This window comes from Pavona decussata, unplaced genomic scaffold, assembly GCF_977016875.1.
Source record: "Pavona decussata unplaced genomic scaffold, jaPavDecu1.1 SCAFFOLD_416, whole genome shotgun sequence".
Taxonomy (NCBI): Eukaryota; Metazoa; Cnidaria; class Anthozoa; order Scleractinia; family Agariciidae; genus Pavona; species Pavona decussata.
The window spans coordinates 1,188,790-1,207,904 of NW_028145778.1; the positions used below are offsets into that span (position 1 = coordinate 1,188,790).

The following is a 19,115-nucleotide window of genomic DNA, read 5'->3' on the forward strand; positions in this document are numbered from 1 at the left end:
CGTTTTTGTCTTTTCTCCGTTGATTTTGAGTCCCACTCGTCTGGCCTCTTCGTCCAGCCTTGTCGTTTTATCCTGAATCTGCTGCTTGGTAGATGAAAGCAGAGCTATATCGTCTGCAAAGTCCAAGTCGTCCAGTTTTGAAGTAAACTTCCACCTAATACCGTTTTCACCACTGCCAACCGCTCTTCGCATTACCCAATCCATAACAATCAAGAACAAGAATCCCGACATATTGCATCCTTGTTTTACCCCAGTTTTTATGTCAAACCACTCACATGTTTCCCCCTGATCTTATACAGCACACTTGAAGTCGTCATAAAATACTCTTACCATTTTCACGATCTTCTCCGGGATTCCATACTTAGCCATTATTACCCACAGGCTTTCTCGGTGGATAGAATCAAAAGCCTTCTCAAAGTCTACGAAGTTCAGGTACAGGGTTGCCTGCCATTCGCTGACCTGCTCAATAATGTTCCGCAGGATGAAGATCTGGTCTGTTGTACCCCTCCCCTTTCTATAACCTGCCTGTTCCTTCCTCAGCCTTCTATCCACTCCATTTCTCACTCGCTCTATGATGATTCTACCGAGTACCTTCCCCACAACGGACAGTAAGGTTATTCCTCTCGAATTTTTGCATTCTTTGAGATTCCCTTTCTTCGGCAACTTGATATTACCCTTTTATAAGTTTTGAGACATCTGAATAAGAAATGTGACCGAAATTTACATAAAGCATAACTGTTGTATATAGAGCACTGTGGTATGCTGCACTGGTTACAATGTTTGGTGGTTGCTTTATTGCCAAGGTTCCCATGTTTAATATTTTAGTGATGTTAGTCATTGCTTTTCTGAATAGGTCAAATTATGTAGCATTGAAAATAGTAGATCTGTTTTTGCAGGCCTTTTTTAGTAATGGTTTAGACTTTCTTGGGAGTTTGCTTATAAAGGAAATCACGGATAGCTCGACTGATCTCTATGAAAATAATTATACTGTAAACCTAAAGAAAGACAACAACTCAATGGCTTTGAAGGGTCTTGTAGTTAGATTTTTTTTGTCAGCGCAAAAAGAGAGTCAGGTTTCCACTTATAAAATAAATATATATTGTCATAATTTTTGTTTTAATATGAAAATGCACAGTCAATAAATGTAATAAATGAACTGACATATGTGGTAAAATAATGCATTAGGTTTTTTTAACTGTACACATGAATATTAGCAGCAATGGACTTTATAATATTGATATTTCCACAGTTTGACAAGAACACGCTTGCAATAGTCTTTACTGAATGCAAGTTACTGCCTAAATTGGGAACATAAGTATGCTGTGTTGCATACCATTATCTGTCCACGCATGCAGTTATTTATCCTAACGTCAAAGAGATTTTTGTCGAAACCAAAGGTCACTGAATTGCAAAATGAGACTATGTACACTGCTAATCATAAATAGAAGTGTTCCCACAGTTATTTATGATAGAGGTCAACTTCAAGGTTAATCATTCGCATACCCAGAGTCCTCAGGCTCTTTGGCCAGCAGTTTGTCACCAGGGGAGACTCTCGGGTACTGGAATTTTCTTACCGCAGGATTTCTGCAGTAAAACAATGCAAACTGTTAAGGGGCAGCCAGTCAAAAAATTTAATTTTTTTCGAATTCTCCAGAGTCTCTCCTGGCGCCCAGTCGCAGACCAAAAAGCCTGAGGACTCTGGGTATGAGATTGGAGGTCAACGGGCTGGTCCATTATGTCTTTGTACAGAGAATAAAACAAAAATGTGTCCATTGATAAAAATTTGGGAAAACTCAACATGAACAGTAGGGTTTTTAAAGATTGAACCATCCTCAGCGTTTTTATTTGAGCTTTAGGCATGAAAGAGGTACACATGTAGCAGGTTTTATTTGTGTTGAACGGTAACTTGAAACTTCGCCAGGGGCACATGCTCTTCTAGACAGTGTTGCAGGCTAAATCTATTTCAAATTGACTACTTTAGGTCATTCATGCCTAAATCCCATATACACGCCAGTTTGAGAAGGGTGATGATGCCGAACAGTTTTGACAACGCATGCCAGACATACTTTTCTGTTGCCCTTCCCTAGATATCCATAAGATCAAGCACTGTAACTGGCTTTCTGGAATGATTGTGTACTATTGTCTTCTCTGTCATTCCTGATGTCTCCCCTGTCCCTTATGGCCAGCTGGAGAACATCAGGATCAAGACACAATTTATGGAACCTAGTGTGTGTAGTCACACATTTCCGCTGCCCACAGCATTTGTTCTCTATTTCTTGCAACATTCTTTGACAGACCCCACACTTGCACAAAGGTATTGAGTCAGAGGGTCCAGCAGATTGGCCTGCTTCATGGCTTGCTGCACTTATTGGAGTCTGAGTCATAACAGCTGCAGTGGCTTTTTCTTCTTCATCATCCTCCATATCATTTAGATCATCTTCTGCAATGAGAAGACCATGGATAGAGTCCATGCTTCCGACTCCCCGTTGCAAGCTTTGGATGCACAGCTTTCTTACCATGGGCTCATCCAGCCTTGATATACACTCCTGAAATGAAATGTCATTCCAGAAATCAAAATGGGAGAAAAAATGAACTGGATCACATACTGTGTATTGTATTTTTTCTAGACAAGGTCCCTTTATCTGTTCACAAAAAGTTCAGCATGGATGGCATAAAAATCCCTGAAAATGTGATATATTTCCTACCAGTGAGACAATATTAGAAAGAAAGGTTTATTTTGCAAGGTTAAATTCTTGTAATCATTCACCCAAGTAAAAAAACAGCCATAAACATCACAGGGAACAAGATGGTATGTGTTGTCCAGGGATAAACTTATCTGAGCCTTTCAGCATATGTAAACACACACTTCCTACCTTCACATCATTGTTTTCTTTCACCCTCTCTTCCTTTTCACTAGGCCTATTTAAAGCAACATTTTATGGCTGATTTTCTCTCTGAATAGGGCGGGCAGCTTGAGCGGATTTACTTGTACCAGGACAAGACACTTTCAATAATATTGTTTATCAAAGAAATATTATTCCCCATGAGAGCTTACACTTATTTTGAAACTGGGTGTCTCCCGAAAAATTCCCAAAAGAAACAATATATTATTTTTTTCCCTTTGATCCCCATTTAGCTGTCAAATGTAAATGAAGGGCTGGGAGCATAACCGACTGATGTCGAATTTCAGCCCGTTTTTCGATGTAGCTCGGATTTGTCCAAACTTTTGCATGTGAACTGCAATTCTATTAAAAACCATTGTCCAGTATTTTTTCACGCCGCTTTGATATCGGTAACATTATAGACACTGGATGACCAAAAGGACAATGCACTGAGGATTAAATACTTGTATTTAATTTACACTCGTTGTCTTTGAAACACGGCACACGAAAGCGGTGTTTTTCGCGGGAGCAACGAAAAGAATGCTGTCACGCTTTTATTTGATTCTGTTACAAACTACTACGTATGTGACAGGAATGTCCACAACGTAAACAGTTACATTCTCCAAGAGAAAATGTGTCCGTTTCCTGGCGTAAAATCCAGCTTTGTCCTGTTTGTCGACATATCACTCTTGATAACGCAAAATACTAGCATTATACACGATTAACAGGAAGACATGTAGCCATTTCAACGATTTACAACGATTAACGGCAGTTCTATTAAAAGGTAAAGACTATCTATTCTTTTCATGAGCAGTCGGTGTTAACCGTTGAAAATCTATGTTAATCGTACTTTTATTGAATCATTGCCTTGAAATTGTCAAGTTAATCGTTACATACCGAATTTCAAGCCTGGCAAACCACAACTAAGGCTTGCAAAACACCTTGCACATGGCGGGATTTGTCTCTGATGCTCCCGCGGGATTTGATAATCGAATTGAAAAATTCGCCACGGCACAGTCATCACTACCAAGGAGGGATTCTTTGGACAACATTTCCACCAGTTCCTGTGAACTGCATTCGTCAATTTCATAACTTTCCAAAAGATCCATAGATGTCGTGCGTTTACAAACTTCACCAAACAAAAGAGAAACCAACTAGCCAGTATGATACACAAGTTGTTTATCCCGACTGCCTTGATCTATTTTGGGCTTGTAACAACCCGCAAAAGCAAACCATGATATCATCTCAAACGTTACTTATAGAAACAACAACTGGTGCGACTAAACACGGCTCGTGGACAGTGGAAACTTTTAGCCTACCGATAATTTGGAAAACGAGTCTGACATGGACAAAACCTATAACAAAATTTGCCTTCCAAGCGCGTTCACTTGTAGACAAGCAAACCACCAAATCCCCCTCCCCCTCCCCCTGACTCAATGTTGTCTTTTGGGTCACGAACAGTTTCCTGGCAAGCATCACTTCCCACATCAACATTGCATAAGGGGGAGGGGGGGAGGGAGAAGAAACTGTGGTAGAATTATGAAGGGAGAAACAGTAAGTAAGGTGGTTTTTTGGCTGTCTGTGTTCGGTTGTCATTGCATAGGGGGAGGGGGTGGGAGGGAGAAGTAAGCAAGTGGTTTTTGTTTTGTTCGTGTTTGGTTTTGTCAAGGAGTTTTGACCACGATTGTAAATCCGCGAAATGTTTTCCAAACCAGGGAGAGCCAAAATTCGGACAAATCCGTGCGAAATCAAAAGCCGCGCTCAAATTCGACATAAGTCGGTTATGCTCCCAGGCCTTGAAATAGAATACAGAGCTGTCACAAATAATTTGCATAATAATCAAGTATCAGGTCAACAAGTAGCGCCAATTGCGATCGAAACTCAATAATTTATTGGTATGAAGTAACAAATAAATAGTGTCTAGCCATCCAGAAAAGAAAAGCATTATACACTAATAACGCAGCAAACATACCTCATCTCTGCAACGTTTTGCTGTCGAACCACACGTGCATCTGGAGCCACATTGAAGACCTTCGCCCTTGCAAGGGCAATCCACTCGTCCTTTTCGTGGAACATGTACTCTTACATGAGCACGAAATTCTACTTTCCTATAAATTGAAGATGTTGTTGATTTTAATTTATCCACAATAACGAAAACAAATTCCCCACCTTCAACCATCGCAAATAAACTTACCACATGTACAGTCTCCGTTGAAGACTCTCTTTGACTTCAGTGTCCATTACAAGGAATACCATGCAAACACAGAGGTTTATGGCACAGAAAAACAATACCAACTCCAAAAGTGCAAAATAGCTACGGCTTCAACGTGTATTATAAGGAATATTAGCCGAGAACGAATCAACGAACCAAATTCAAGATGGCGGACCGATGAAAACTTTGGGACTAAATCGTGTGTGTCATCGGGCAAGCTCGGCTGTGACACTGTTCCTTCAATGACGGCAAGCAAAGCCGAAACAACGATCACAATGTGGCCAGACTCGCTACCATAGGTAGAGCTTGAAAAATGAAATTTTCAAAAGCAAGTTAGTAAACTAACAAATACGTCCTTTTTCTTCAGCACTGCAGATATAATCGCTTCTTTTTGATGCTTGTTTAACTCACTAAACTTGAATTGTTCACCCACTTTTGAAAAAGAAGATAGATCCGCCATGTTTGCTGTCAACCAGGTTTCCAGAATATGGAAGCCTGTTTTTTATTTGTCAATTTTAGGGCAAGGAATGTGTGTCTCTCTCGTGAGCAGCCGTTAGTGGTGAGGAGCGGAGACTACAAAGTCATGCATGTTTACTAACAAGGTGCAGAAACTCAAAGATCTGGCACACAGTTGTCACTCGCAATCTTCGCCGAGTGATAAAACCTTATTTTAAATATCAAAAGTCCACTGAGAAAGCTATGGCCAATGCAAACTGACATTCCTTCAACAACATTCATTTTGTCAACAAAGTTTAAGTTGTTGCAATATCTGCTTTTTTATGCATGCAATGGAAATCGTTGAGAAATTTTACGGAAAAAAAATTAATGTATAATAATTTTAATTGTAATCCACTACATCTGGAAGCTTCATGGTATATTGGGCGCTTTCCATTCGACCAAAAATTCCGGAAATTCCGGGTTTGGGAGCCAATGGATCAGACATTTTCCGGAATTTCATTCCGAAATTTTGGGTGTACCTCGCGAGGTTGGCCTAAAATTCCGGAAAATCGGAACAACCGGAAAATTCCGTTCCATTTGACCATTCCTGCTCGCGCCAAGTTTCTCAGAGCAAATCGAACTCAACATGGCTTCCAATTCTTCTGCTCAATATCAGAGTTCCGCTTGGCAGCTCGCCCAGATCCATTCCTAAGTGGTATCCTTCCTGTGGGCATGACGGCGCGAGTGAACAGCTCGCAAGTTTCTCTTGTCATTCTGAAGTGACCCTTACGTGTAAACTCGTCAGGAAAATAGAGAGGTATCGTGCCCTCAAAGTAGTCGCGGACTCGGTTTAAATTCCTACGCATGTAGGAGCTACCCACACTGAACAGCGTTTAATATGTCGTCGTCCTCGTCCAATACTTCGCTTATTTCAACTTCATAGTCGTCGAGCAACTCTAAAGCAAGTAAAATAGACAAAGAGTCCGCCATTTTTTAATTCCCTGTTTATTTGGTATTTTCCGCGAAAATTGGTACGTGATGGACTGGGACGCCTTGGTTCAAACCAACCGGAAAATACTGTTCCATTCGTCACATGGAATACTCGAAATTTCATTCCGGAATTTTTGGTCGAATGGAAAGCGCCCATTGTGAATTCAAATCTCCCCTTCCCTGTTGTAATGATAGAAATGTACCATGAACATCAGAACGGTCAATAGTCACAATGAATATCTATTACTAGGAGAGGAGGTAGATAATAATTTGTTGGAGTTCGAAATGTCTAAAACACTGTATTTGGGAAACAACGGCTCCTAAAAAAAGTTACGTTTTTGTTATTTCTTTTTTGTGCCTATGTTTGCTGATTTGTGGAACAATAAATGGTATAAACATTGACACAAAACATAGCCAATATTCCTGAAACCTTTTTTCCTTTAACATTAGTCTTCAATCAGATCTTACCTTAATTTATTTCAAGTGGGTTTCTCAGTAGCTTTAAGAGCTTCCTCTTATTTCTTTGATACATTAGAAAGGACACATATAGTGGATCCTCACTTGGTTTGGGCTGTTCAAAGAGGTTGTATGACCTTGGGATCATTTAGATCATAATAATTTCCTTCAATGTCCTCATCAGTGATAAAGTCATGTTGAACAGGTGTCAAGCCATCATATGTTTGCTCCTCACAGTCATCTGAAGTGTCGATATTGCTTTGAGAACCAGCGCCAGTCTGATCCTTGTTCTTATTGACTGCATGGTTGACGTCACTCTCCAAGCCACTATGATTTTGTTCCTCTTAGTCATACACTGCTGAGCACTCAACTTCATTCCCCTTCCCACCAAATCTCCTTTTTCATCTTCTCCAATACTTTTTACAGTTGACTTTGGGTAACTACTTGGTGTAGGCACTCATATAGTCATATATGGTCCTGGCCATTATGATTCTACAGATCACGTGTGGTCTGTTGCTGGTACGTTTCTAAAGGAAACCCAATAGCACCGATCGGATTTTCCTCATTCAGGGTTTCATGGCGGGATGTAACTAGCTTATGATCGCTTGTTATTCAAATGTACTACTATGATAGTTATTTTATTTTAGGAGGGGAGAATTTTATTAAGGAAAGTTGATTTCCAACTTATTCACATACCTATTCATATTCACTTTTTTTTGTTTTGTTTTCAAGGTGAAACAATGGCAGACGATGTAGAAGAGTCCACAGCAGCAATCTGTTCAGCCTGTGCTTGTGGCAAAAAGTCTAATGGGAAGAAGGCAAACTGCATTAAAGGTGAAGGAAAGTCAAGGTGCTCTTGTGTGATTAGAGGGGCCTCGTGTACACGGAAATGCAGATGCAGAACGTGCCAAAACAAGAACACGAGCAAAGACCAAAAAGAAACACAAAAGTCAACAGGGTGTCGCTGCGGTTTGAATAAAAAGGGAAACTTTTCAATCCTGTGCAGATATTGACGGGCAGAGAAAAACAAAGTGTCCGTTTTTACGCGTTTTTACCTAAGAATGTCTAAGTACATCTAAGGATGTTTAAGTACAGCTAAGGATGTCTAAGTACATCTAAGGGGGTCTGAGTACAGGGATGTGTAAGGATAATTGAGATCTATTGTAAGAGTTATTCTTATCCTTATATACAAGTCTAAGTGCCCGTTCGTTTACCCTCTCCAATTTCTTGGTGTTCCTGGCTCCACAATGGTGCCATATCTGGCTACAATAATCGAAATGTGGTAAAATAAAGGCACGATACAGTGCTTCCTTGGTTTTGCAAGGTAGAACATTCTTAAGCCTATTTAAGGCATTAACTTATCCTCCAACCTTTTGGCAGATAAATGCGACATGAGAATCGAATTTCAGCTTATTATCTAATGTTATGCCTAGTAGCTGTATCTCACTGGAAAAAGGTATGGGCTTTTCTTCGCATTTTATATCGAAATCATAAGCCGTGTTTCCCTGCACCAGAGCGTGATATTTATCCGGATTTGCTATCATGCCATTTTGTTGAAACCACTGTGTAGTGTTAATCAGATGTTTCACCTACCTGTGTCAGTGGTAGAGACGTCATCACAAAGTATCCCAAAATTCCTCGGCAAGCATATAAAGAAGCTGAACAAACAAGGCAGCAGAAAATGAGAGCTAAGGCCATCGATAACCTTTCTGCTCTGGCAAATCAGTTTGTTAACTTTATTCCCAGTGATGTGCCTTCATTTATGTGTGATTTGGTACAGTCTGGAAAGTGGCAGTCCACTTTTGGAAGTGTTTTTAACAATTGACAACTTTTTACAAAAGAAAGCATGCTGTCTGGTATTTGACTGCCTTAATGGAACTGTATGCTCTCCTTTAAAGAATTATTTTCAACGAGTGAATCATAACGCTTTAAATACTAGAAACAATGGGAAAGCAGCAAAACTGCCCAGAATCAAACTGGATTTTCCACGCCGTAGTTTTTATTTTTCAGGTGCCTCAACATTAAATTCTTTACCTTTAAGTCTGAGAAGCATTAATTCTAGATTTTTATTCAGGAAAGCCTTGGACGATTATTATCCGTAAATTTTTACTGTAGTTCTAAATTAGTGCATGTTTTGCTTTTACATATCAGTTCTTAATTATTCTTATTTGTAAGTTTTTAATTCTTAGTCAACAGGACCCCGTTGATAACAGTATTCTATACTGAAGGGTTATCCTGGATAAATATTCGATTATTATTATTATTATTATTATTATTATTATTATTATTATTCCTGGTTGCAATTCTCCTGACAATGAAAACTCGTTTCTTTCAATGCTAGCAGCAGAGTACCAGGCCTGCCAGGTTAAAGAGCTAAACAAGGCCATCAGAAAGAATGCTGCAAGTGGGACCCAGAGGATACCAATCGGAGACACGCTCAAGAAAAGCAAAATTTCATTTCAAAGTGGCAACACACCAGAAATCTTCAACTTTCGTGTAGATGCAGCAAAACAGCTCAGCCGATTGAGAACGTATTCTGAGAAAAAGCAAAGGCTTTTGTTTATTGTTGGAATGGACTATCCATACTCCATTCATCAAAGTTATTTTCTTTGCTCGTCTAAAACTGTAACTGCGGCAAGGGTTTACTGCATACTATTTGGACGTGGAGGTGTGCCTGTGAGTTTCCAAATGGAGTCAAAAGGACTTACATTTACACATACTTGCCTACTAATTTCCGAATGAACACCATGCTTGCAGGTTTATGTAACATCTGCGATGACTTTGGGAACATGTTGTTGAGTTGTGCTTATTTACTGAAGAGGTCTGCTCCCATTGCCCTGTACTTAATGGATCGACCCTCATTAGGATGGGAGAAACTACCGGACATTTGTGAAAACAAAGTTTTCCAAACTTGCCCAGAGGCATTCTTCATGTCTGGAGTTGTGTCAGACACATACATTTGCATCTTGTTCGGAGGAACATCAAGCAGTGTGTACTGACATTACCCCAATTTACAATGTGCACAGGTCTCTCTTGCAGTCAGTGGAATCTTTGTCTGATGAATCTGCCAAATCTGACCTGAAGGCGCGATTACAAGAAATGTTCAAAGTTCGTTATGACTACCTTGCATATTTATTACGCACAAAGCACCAAGGTGACTACAATAAGTATGTAATGAAGAACTGTTCTGAAGCCAGGGGAGTGTGTGATGATCATTGACTAAAAGATGAAACTGGAACTTGTAAAGCGAGTGAGGGAGACCCAGAGAGACTGGTATGGAAAGCGGGGACTCTCATTGCATGGGCACTATGTTGTTGTACAGAAAGCTGAAAAGGAGAGGAGCAGTGAAGAACTTGATTTGTGGTCCGAAGACACAAAGCAGGATGCATTTTTTACCCAGAGTGCATTAGATGTCTGCTTCTCCTGGCTGGAGAGGGTATTTCCCGGATACTCTGTGTATCTCTTTTCTGGTATGTGCATATATGTCAATAATTATATAACATCGGTGCCATTAGTTGAGCTTGATAACTATCTGACAAAAATAATATAAAACGTATAAGGGGACTCTCTAAGAGTATGTATATCATATCTTCCTGACTTTTATAACTCTGGGTCACAAATGCTGGATCTACCATGTCTATTATACAAATAAAGGAATTCAGTATTCAATCAATAAAATAATGTCAGGCCACAATGGTAGTCCCATTATAAAAACCAGTCCCAAAGTTAAAGCAAATATTCTTGAGGGACTCATTTCGAACTCTTAATTTCCCAAAATAATTTAGAGGACATTTTGGAACCACATGGAAATATGATCAATTGAGGTGTAAAAACGTGACGGTCCTGATCTTAAAACAAGTTCCCACTGAGTACAGGGTAACCACTTTGAATACAGGTTTGACTGTAAAATGGACAGTAAGCAAATACATTCGTTTGTAAAATTGTTGGTCATATTCTATTTATACTGAACACATTTTCACATATTTATTGTGTGAATTGGAATATGATGGCAGTTCTTCTGTAGAATCACAGTTTTTGTTTGTGATGCCACATTACACGTAATGTCACGTACACCACACACACTGAAAACAAACTATCTACATTTTCACAACATTCAATGGCTAACATGTAGAAGTGGCAGTAATCCCATACAAAGAAAGAAATGTAATTCTGGATGCCTTTTCTATTCACAGACAATGGTCTCCATTACCATTATACCGCAGTGCTGGCGTACCTAAGTGAGGTGAATGATGTTTTCAACCTAAAGTTGCAGCAGTACAACAACTTTGATTCAGGTGAAGGCAAAACAGCCCGTAATACCCACTTCGCCCACATCAGCCACAAAATTGTGCGCTATGTTCACCTTGGAAACGACCTGGAGAGAGGAGAAGAACTTGGAGACCTTGTTCAGGTAAATTGTTCTTGATTGTTTGTTTATTGTTTGCAGTACTACTAGACTTATCCACTGTAATCATGTCATAACAATTCCCCCATGTGATCCTCGCAAAAGTGTGCATGGACAGTAGATTAAGCCCTGCTCTCTGCATTCATTGGATGTTTGCCTTGCTCCACATTGACATTGTCTCACTGAATTGGCCTACTTGTAGCATCTCATCCAGGGGTAGTGCTTTACATTACACAATCTGGAGATAAGTTCAATTAAGTTAGTAGCACTGGTAATTTTGCGAATTTTGGGAAGCCGTTTAGAATGAAATAGTTCGACAGGAAAAACAGTGATCACTATCAAACTTTTTCAGTAGCTGTAAGAACTATTCAGATCTCATATTCTGATAGAACTGTAACACTGATACCTTTAATTATGTAGATGGGGGGTGCCCCCTGCTATACGTAAACTCCAAAAATTGTGATTTTTTACAAAATGTAATAAAGTTGCCACAAATTGATCAAAAGCTACATAGCAAGAACAACAAGGGGCATAATTGCTAGCTTGCAAAACATTAAAGGAGTAATAATAAAGGTTTTAGCACTAAATCTGTCTTTGAGATGATGGATGTCAAGGATTTCATGAATATTTGGTGTAGCTCAGTTTGCAAGCAAGCGTTTGTTCATTACCTTGAGACGAAGGAATTTGCCAAATTTCACTGCTATATCTATCGTAGTTTTGAATAAAAACGCAATTGAACAAATTGGAAACCACTATGTAATGAGATTCTCGTAGAAAACTGCGCAATTTTGCTTTAAGCAGTAGCATTTTGGTCAGCCGATTGAATGGTCGTATCTCTCTGCCATTTTGAACAAAGTTTTACCCTCCCTAAGGGCTACAGTTGTTAAAAGGACCTTTGTTTTGATCCCCACGCTACCACAGCGTCATTTTGTTGTTTGGTTGCTAGGCATGCGGTTATTGTGTGAGGGCGTGAATAATTTGCTATTCCAACTGCACATACTCCATTTGATGACTGGAATATGGCGCCCAAACCTGACAAGAAAAAGCTTCGCAAAAAGGAAAGAAAAGGACTCCAACAAGAGTGAGGTAGACAAGGAGTGCATGCAAGAGGAGTTGGAGTCGGATCCCCCAGTGATGTCACAGTTCCAATGAACTGGGAAGTAGAGACGCACTCATACGACCATCATGATGCTTTGAAGTTCATTTCACCGGGCAAGACGCTATACCACAGCACAGCTAAAGTAAAAGAAATGCTGGTGAAACGGAAAATGAACTTTTGTTTAAATGATTCATCTGAGTCTCACAAGATGGATGCAAGAAATCCTGAGTTTGAGCCACATCCAGGTCCATCTTGCAAAATTGCTAAGCGCGACGCTTCAGCGGTCAAAGTGGAACAGCAATTCACCTTTTTGGTGCTAGATTTCACGTGTAGTGTCACATGACTTCTGATGTAAACAAACCGTGAAAGTTCGGACATTTGAACACATGCGTATCACACATTTCGGTGTACAAACATCATGGTCATGACTAAAAGATGTGCTTATGGTACTTGTAAAAATGATTCCCGATATCCTAAATCCTGGGAAAGGAACCCAAATGGTAATCCGGTAAAGTTTTTCTATTTTCCTGGCGCAGTTCGACAAATCGAGAGAAGGAAAAAGTGGATAAATGCATGCCATCGTGGTGACTCGTTCGTGTGTACAAAGGATAGTTATATTTGTAGCCTACACTTTGTTGGTGGAAATGGTCCAACGCTGGAGGATCCTGACCCAATATCTGCTGTTGCTAGTAAGGAAATGGCAAGTTAATCTACTTATAATTTTATGGGACGATTTGTCGTTTAAAATTATTACTCTATACTGTGCGTAGGTGAATGATGATCACGTACATCCGTAAAATTTTTGGCCACACAAGCTAGGCGGTTCAAGTTCCGGTTAAGAAATATTTGTTCCATTTCTTTATTTAAGACTTTGAAACTCGAACACTTCCAGATTTACAATGTCAAAGCAGACGAATATGAACAACTTTAAGGCCATGAATGTTGCGGAACTTAAAAAGTATTTGCAGGAACGCGGAGTTTCAGTGAGCGGGTATTTAAAATCTTCGCTGGTGGAAATTGCCTTTGCACTTGAAAAAATGGTTTTGCCAGTGGATCCCAACTTCGAAAAAGATCAAACAAATGATGCAGATAATTTAATAATTCATGATATGCAAATTCCCAATCCACGTTTCCTGAAGACCGTGAACAACTTCAACTCGTCGCCGCCCTTTGGGTTGTACGATGTTTTTAACCACTTGGTTTACTACTCCACTGCCTACGACAAGCAAGGACTAGCCGCTTACAAGTCATTTGACGATTATCGCTTATTCAATGATGGTTATGTGGAATCCTTCCTTACTGCTCAGTTAAATCAAGAGGGTGTTCATGTATATGTAGCCAAAGTGTGACCATTCATGAAAATCAAAACATGAAGGAAAGGAGTATTACGATCTCTGGTTCATTCTTGGGGGTAAAGGTGCAAACCGAGGCAGTGTACTCCAGGCAAAATGCAAGTGTAAAGGCGGTCGGGATGGGGGATGTAAGCACATTGCGGCTGCCATGTACGCCTTAGAAGATTTATCAAATACTCCTGGCAGCAGCAGTGTAACTAGTGGTGCATGCATCTGGACCAAGAGACAAAGAGCAAACACTCAAGCCTGCAAAGTGAAGGATTTGGTAATCGAGAAAGGCAAACAACCATCTTACAAAAAAGAAAACGTAAGCACACGTACGTTCAAAATATTGATGTGGATGTCCGTGCTCCTGAAGACACAAATCCACCAGATGAAAAGTACCTTAGAACATTTACCAAAAAGATGTGCCAACTAAATACTTATAAACCTGTTATCTTGCCCTTATTCAAAAAACTTTATTTCGCTCCAGAAGTAGATACAGATTTCAATGACGAACCTGCTGATTCATCTGGCAATAAGCCTGAGACTGGGATTATGAATACTAAATTGCAAGAGATTTTAAATAAATGATCCCAGTATTTCAACTGAAGAACTATTGAGGTCGTTATCATTCAGTGATACAGAAAGGGAGTATGTTGAGAGTACCACCTCAAAGCCGTGGCAATGTGAGGAATGGTATCTACAGAAGGCAGGCTTCATAACAGCTTTAAAGTGCAAAAGAGTCTTCACCCGCCAGGAGGCACTCGAGAAAAATAACGCTGAAAATGCCACAAAGTTGGTAGAAGCTATTGGCCAAGACACCTCACAAACATTCAAAAAAGCAACATGAAATGGAACCACAAAATGCCAGGGAGTGGGGCTTATTTCATGAAGAAAGTGCTCGCAAGGCATATCAGCATGTTACCAGCCATACCCACTACAAGCTGGAACTACTCTCGAAAGGTTTTCTAATTTCAAAGTCAAAGCCTTTCCTTGGGGCAAGTCTCGATAATATTCAGAAATGCCAGTGTTCCAATGATTGCCCAGACAGAGTTATAGAATACAAATGCCCCTGGAAACACAGAGATCTTGACCCGAAACAAGCTTTCCTAACCCCAGAAATTGGTGGCATTAAAAATGGAAATTCATTTGCATTGAAGTCTACTTCACAGTACTACTTCCAAGTTCAGCTTCAAATGTTTGTCAGTGAGCTGACCTTGTGTAACTTTTGTTTTGTGGACCAAGAAAGGAATCTAACTGTTGAGGTGCCCTACAACCCAAGCTTCATGTCCAATGTATGTGTACAATTGGAGAAGTTTTGGACAAGTCAGGTTCTCCCTTTCAAGATGACTGAAGTTTCCGGGACAGTATTGCCGGGTACAGAGGTCTACTGTACATACATATATATATGTATAGCCTTGTATCTAATGATACATAGGAACTAACTATACAAACAGACAGAAGAAGATTACACATGAGCTACACGCGTACAGGCCTAGTTAGGCTTAGGTTTCCAAATTATATGTGAAGTTTTGGTTTACTTGATATTTTGAAATTGATAATATCCCGTTAGAAAAATACTGGTTTACATATATGTTGGGGGTTCTTGTAGAATCATCACATGCTGTGCAAGAGGAATGCTCTTCTCAGCACACCATCTCACAACAGACCATCAGCTCTCCACAACAGCCTAGTTGTTATTCAGAAGTTTTGAGTACTTCACAAGGGACCAGCCCTAAAGCAGATGCCAGCACTTCACTAGACACCAGCTGTCCTAGGGAATCAGATTTTTGTGAAGTTATAGATTTGTCAAGCTCACAGTACAGTACCCCTACTACACCTTCAGACAGTGTGACACTTTCTAGGTTTCAAATCTACAAGGCGGATGTGCAAACTGTTCAACCAAAGGCCATGATCACTGACACAATAGTTTTGTTTTTGATCAATTAAGTAATGGTTCATACTGCACGTATGTCTGGTTGCTTGCAGTTTAGATAGTTGCGCCTATTTGTTACACAATGGCATGGCCATATCATTGCATAAAGTAATGTATATGTTCTTTTTGTGGTTTCAGGCAACTACCTCAGTGTATATATCCCATTGTCAGTACCTATTTCTATACCACTTTATGTGGGGAACAAGATGTTGGTCAAGTAACCTCAAGGTAGACAGATTTAAAATATACTTAAAGTTTAAACAGCACATATTTCAATAAAAAGTATGCATACATATAAAATTATTATGCCATGATGTGACAATTAATATATGCATACAAATGTTATTTATAAAGTAACAATAATATTCTCTATTATGAGTTTCCATAACAGTCTATGAATTAGCCATCTAATTTTTTTATTTTTTTATTTTTAGAATGGTTCGGTTAACAGCAGCAGAGAAGTTTTTTAAGACGAACCTACTGGACAGTGAATATGTGTTCATTCCGATCAATAGAAGGTCAGAAATAATGGTTACAGTGTTATTCCAAATGTAATGCAAAATAAAATATGTTCTTATACTGTACCTTCAACTGTCATTTTGAAACTGAAATAATTTTCAACATTTTTTTTCCAGTTTTCACTGGCTCTTGGCTATCTTAACCCCATGGTAAGCATTCGAAGAATACAATAATTATTATTGCAAAGGAAGAAGCGTTTGATTTGTTTATTTAAACGATGGCTGGTTCTTAAGTCTATACCTAAAGTGTTTCGTGTATATACTGGAATTTACACTGTAAATGCGTGCGTTGCATGCCAAGAATGCAGAATCAGTAATTCACCGGAACTGGGATGGGGACAGTCCAACTTGTGCAAGGCACAGTTTTCTTTTCTACCCCTCTTCAGAGCAAAGGACCAGACTTTGTGCAGGTAATATACATACTATTCCTACTTCTGACTGAAGAATCATTTTTTTACACCACATTATCTTTGAGTTGCATAATCATGGAAAAAATGCTGGTTTCCATGAGTACAAAAGAATCATGAAACTTGCTCTGGCCACTTCAAAATCAGTCTTGTGATTAAATGAACTTTACAAGACCTTTGCCCTCTGTCTCATAAGACCTGCTTATTATAGGATGGCTGCAATTACACTGAGCATTTTGAAAAGCATGTAAATCAGAATAGATGTGTATGTTTCCCTTTGCAATTGTGGACTTATAGGCGTATATAATGACCACAAACCAGTGAAAAGTGGTGAAACAGGAAACACCAGTAAGCAATTGGACACTTTTTTGAAGTTGTCGACAGTTGAGCATCATGGTAGGTTTACAGAAATTTGAAACCTGAATCAGTGATTTTGGCTATGGAACATTCAGCAGAGAAAAAATAATACAGTCGACTCCCGATAACTCGAACCCTCCCTAACTCGAACCTCGCGCTAAATCGAACCAATTTTCCTTTCCTTTCAGGTCATTTTTTATATAATTTTACCCTCGATAACTCGAACCTTTTTCCATTTACCTTGAAGGTTCGAGTTATCAGGAGTCGACTGTATGTGTTGTGTGTTTTAAATTGTAATGGTCAACAGAGCTCTTGAAAGTGGGCTTAGGACTAATAAAAACGTTTTTTTCCTCAGCTAAAATTGGAGATGACCACAAACAAGTGGACGTCAGCAAGCAGCTTAAAACTGTGTTGACGTCAGCTGAGCATCATGGTGAGTATACAGAAATGTGAAACCTGAATCAATGATTCTGTTCATGAAACAATCAGCAGAGATTGTACTTGGAGAAAAATAGGATGTATTTTCAATCTCAATGGCCAATGGAGCTCTTGAAAGTCGTCTTAGAAGTAATGAAATTTTTATTTGCCCTAGCTGAAACTAGAGATGACCACAAACAAGTGATAAGTGGTGAAACAGGAAACACCAGTGAGCAATGGGACACTTTTTTGAAGGTGGCGACAGTTGAGCATCATGGTAGGTTTACAGAAATTTGAAACCTGAATCAGTGATTTTGGCTATGGAACATTCAGCAGAGAAAAAATAATACAGTCGACTCCCGATAACTCGAACCCTCCCTAACTCGAACCTTGCGCTAAATCGAACTAATTTTCCTTTCCTTTTAAGTGATTTTTTATATAATTTTACCCTCGATAACTCGAACCTTTTTCCATTTACCTTGAAGGTTCGAGTTATCAGGAGTCGACTGTATGTGTTGTGTGTTTTAAATTGTGATGGTCAACAGAGCTCTTGAAAGTGGGCTTAGGACTAATGACAACGTTTTTTTCCGGAGCTAAAATTGGAGATGACCACAAACAAGTGGACGTCAGCAAGCAGCTTAAAACTGTGTTGACGTCAGCTGAGCATCATGGTGAGTTTACAGAAATGTGAAACCTGAATCAATGATTCTGTTCATGAAACAATCAGCAGAGATTGTACTTGGAGAAAAATAGGATGTATTTTCAATCTCAATGGCCAATGGAGCTCTTGAAAGTCGTCTTAGAAGTAATGAAATTTTTATTTGCCCTAGCTGAAACTAGAGATGACCACAAACAAGTGAAAAGTGCTGAAACAGGAAACACCAGTGAGCAATGGGACACTTTTTTGAAGGTGTCGACATTTGAGCATCATGGTAGGTTTACAGAAATTTGAAACCTGAATCAGTGATTTTGGAAATGGAACATTCAGCAGAGAAAAAAAGTTTTGTGTGTTTTAAATTGTGATGGTCAACAGAGCTCTTGAAAGTGGGCTTAGGACTAATGAAAATTTTTTTTTCCGCAGCTAAAATTGGAGATGACCACAAACAAGTGGACGTCAGCAAGCAGCTTGAAACTGTGTTGACATCAGCTGAGCATTATGGTGAGTTTACAGAAATATGAAACCTGAATCAATGATTCTGTTCATGAAACATACAGCAGAGATTGTGCTTAGAGCAAAATAGGATGTATTTTCAATCTCAGTGGCCAATGGAGCTCTTGAAAGTCATCTTAGAAGTAATGAAATTTTTATTTGCCCTAGCTGAAACTAGAGATGACCACAAACAAGTGGAAAGTGGCAAATGTTCGATTTTTGGTCCCAGTTCAGTATAGTAATCAAATTATCCCCAGTTTGCCAGAAACCACTTGCAATGCAAACGATAATTCGCTAAGAAAGAAGCATGCCATGTCAAGTTTTTGTTCGAATAGTTCAATCAATTGTTCCATTAGTGCGGCCGGTATTGAGTAACATGCAATTTGTGATGCTGTTTCAAAAAGCCAGAGAAAACATGTCACTTCCATTGAGCGCACAAGGATTACAACACCGAGGCAAACTTGGTGATATATATAAAAACATATCCACATCCTAAGAATCTCAAATCATATTG

At 39.3% G+C, this 19,115-nt stretch overlaps 1 protein-coding gene and 2 pseudogenes across 3 annotated transcripts; 2 read left to right on the top strand and 1 right to left on the bottom strand.

Annotated features, from left to right (window-relative positions):
- Positions 1-1,103: 1,103 nt before the first annotated feature.
- LOC146450979 (uncharacterized) lies at positions 1,104-7,974 on the bottom strand. The gene is made up of 2 exons (XM_085099802.1): positions 4,855-7,974; positions 1,104-2,546 (listed from the first exon to the last, which is right to left on the bottom strand). Exons 1-2 carry the CDS (start codon positions 5,059-5,061, stop codon positions 2,100-2,102), a joined length of 654 nt encoding a protein of 217 aa, XP_084955928.1. The 5' UTR covers positions 5,062-7,974; the 3' UTR covers positions 1,104-2,099.
- A 1,138-nt stretch (positions 7,975-9,112) lies between these two features.
- Positions 9,113-11,746, top strand: LOC146450980 (uncharacterized; annotated as a pseudogene). Its single transcript, XR_014860173.1, has 2 exons — positions 9,113-10,448; positions 11,172-11,746. The product of XR_014860173.1 is annotated as an uncharacterized LOC146450980 (transcript).
- A 1,412-nt stretch (positions 11,747-13,158) lies between these two features.
- On the top strand, positions 13,159-16,424 carry LOC146450981 (uncharacterized; annotated as a pseudogene). The gene is made up of 6 exons (XR_014860180.1): positions 13,159-15,193; positions 15,429-15,587; positions 15,621-15,757; positions 15,886-15,980; positions 16,187-16,270; positions 16,388-16,424. The product of XR_014860180.1 is annotated as an uncharacterized LOC146450981 (transcript).
- Positions 16,425-19,115: the final 2,691 nt, after the last annotated feature.

Excerpts from the sequence above, each read along its gene's own strand:
- LOC146450979 (XM_085099802.1), bottom strand. The coding sequence starts at position 5,061 with ATGGTTGAAGGTGGGGAATTTGTTTTCGTTATTGTGGATAAATTAAAA. Across the intron at positions 2,547-4,854 it reads CAAAACGTTGCAGAGATGAG|GAGTGTATATCAAGGCTGGA; the intron begins GTATGTTTGCTG and ends ATTTCATTTCAG.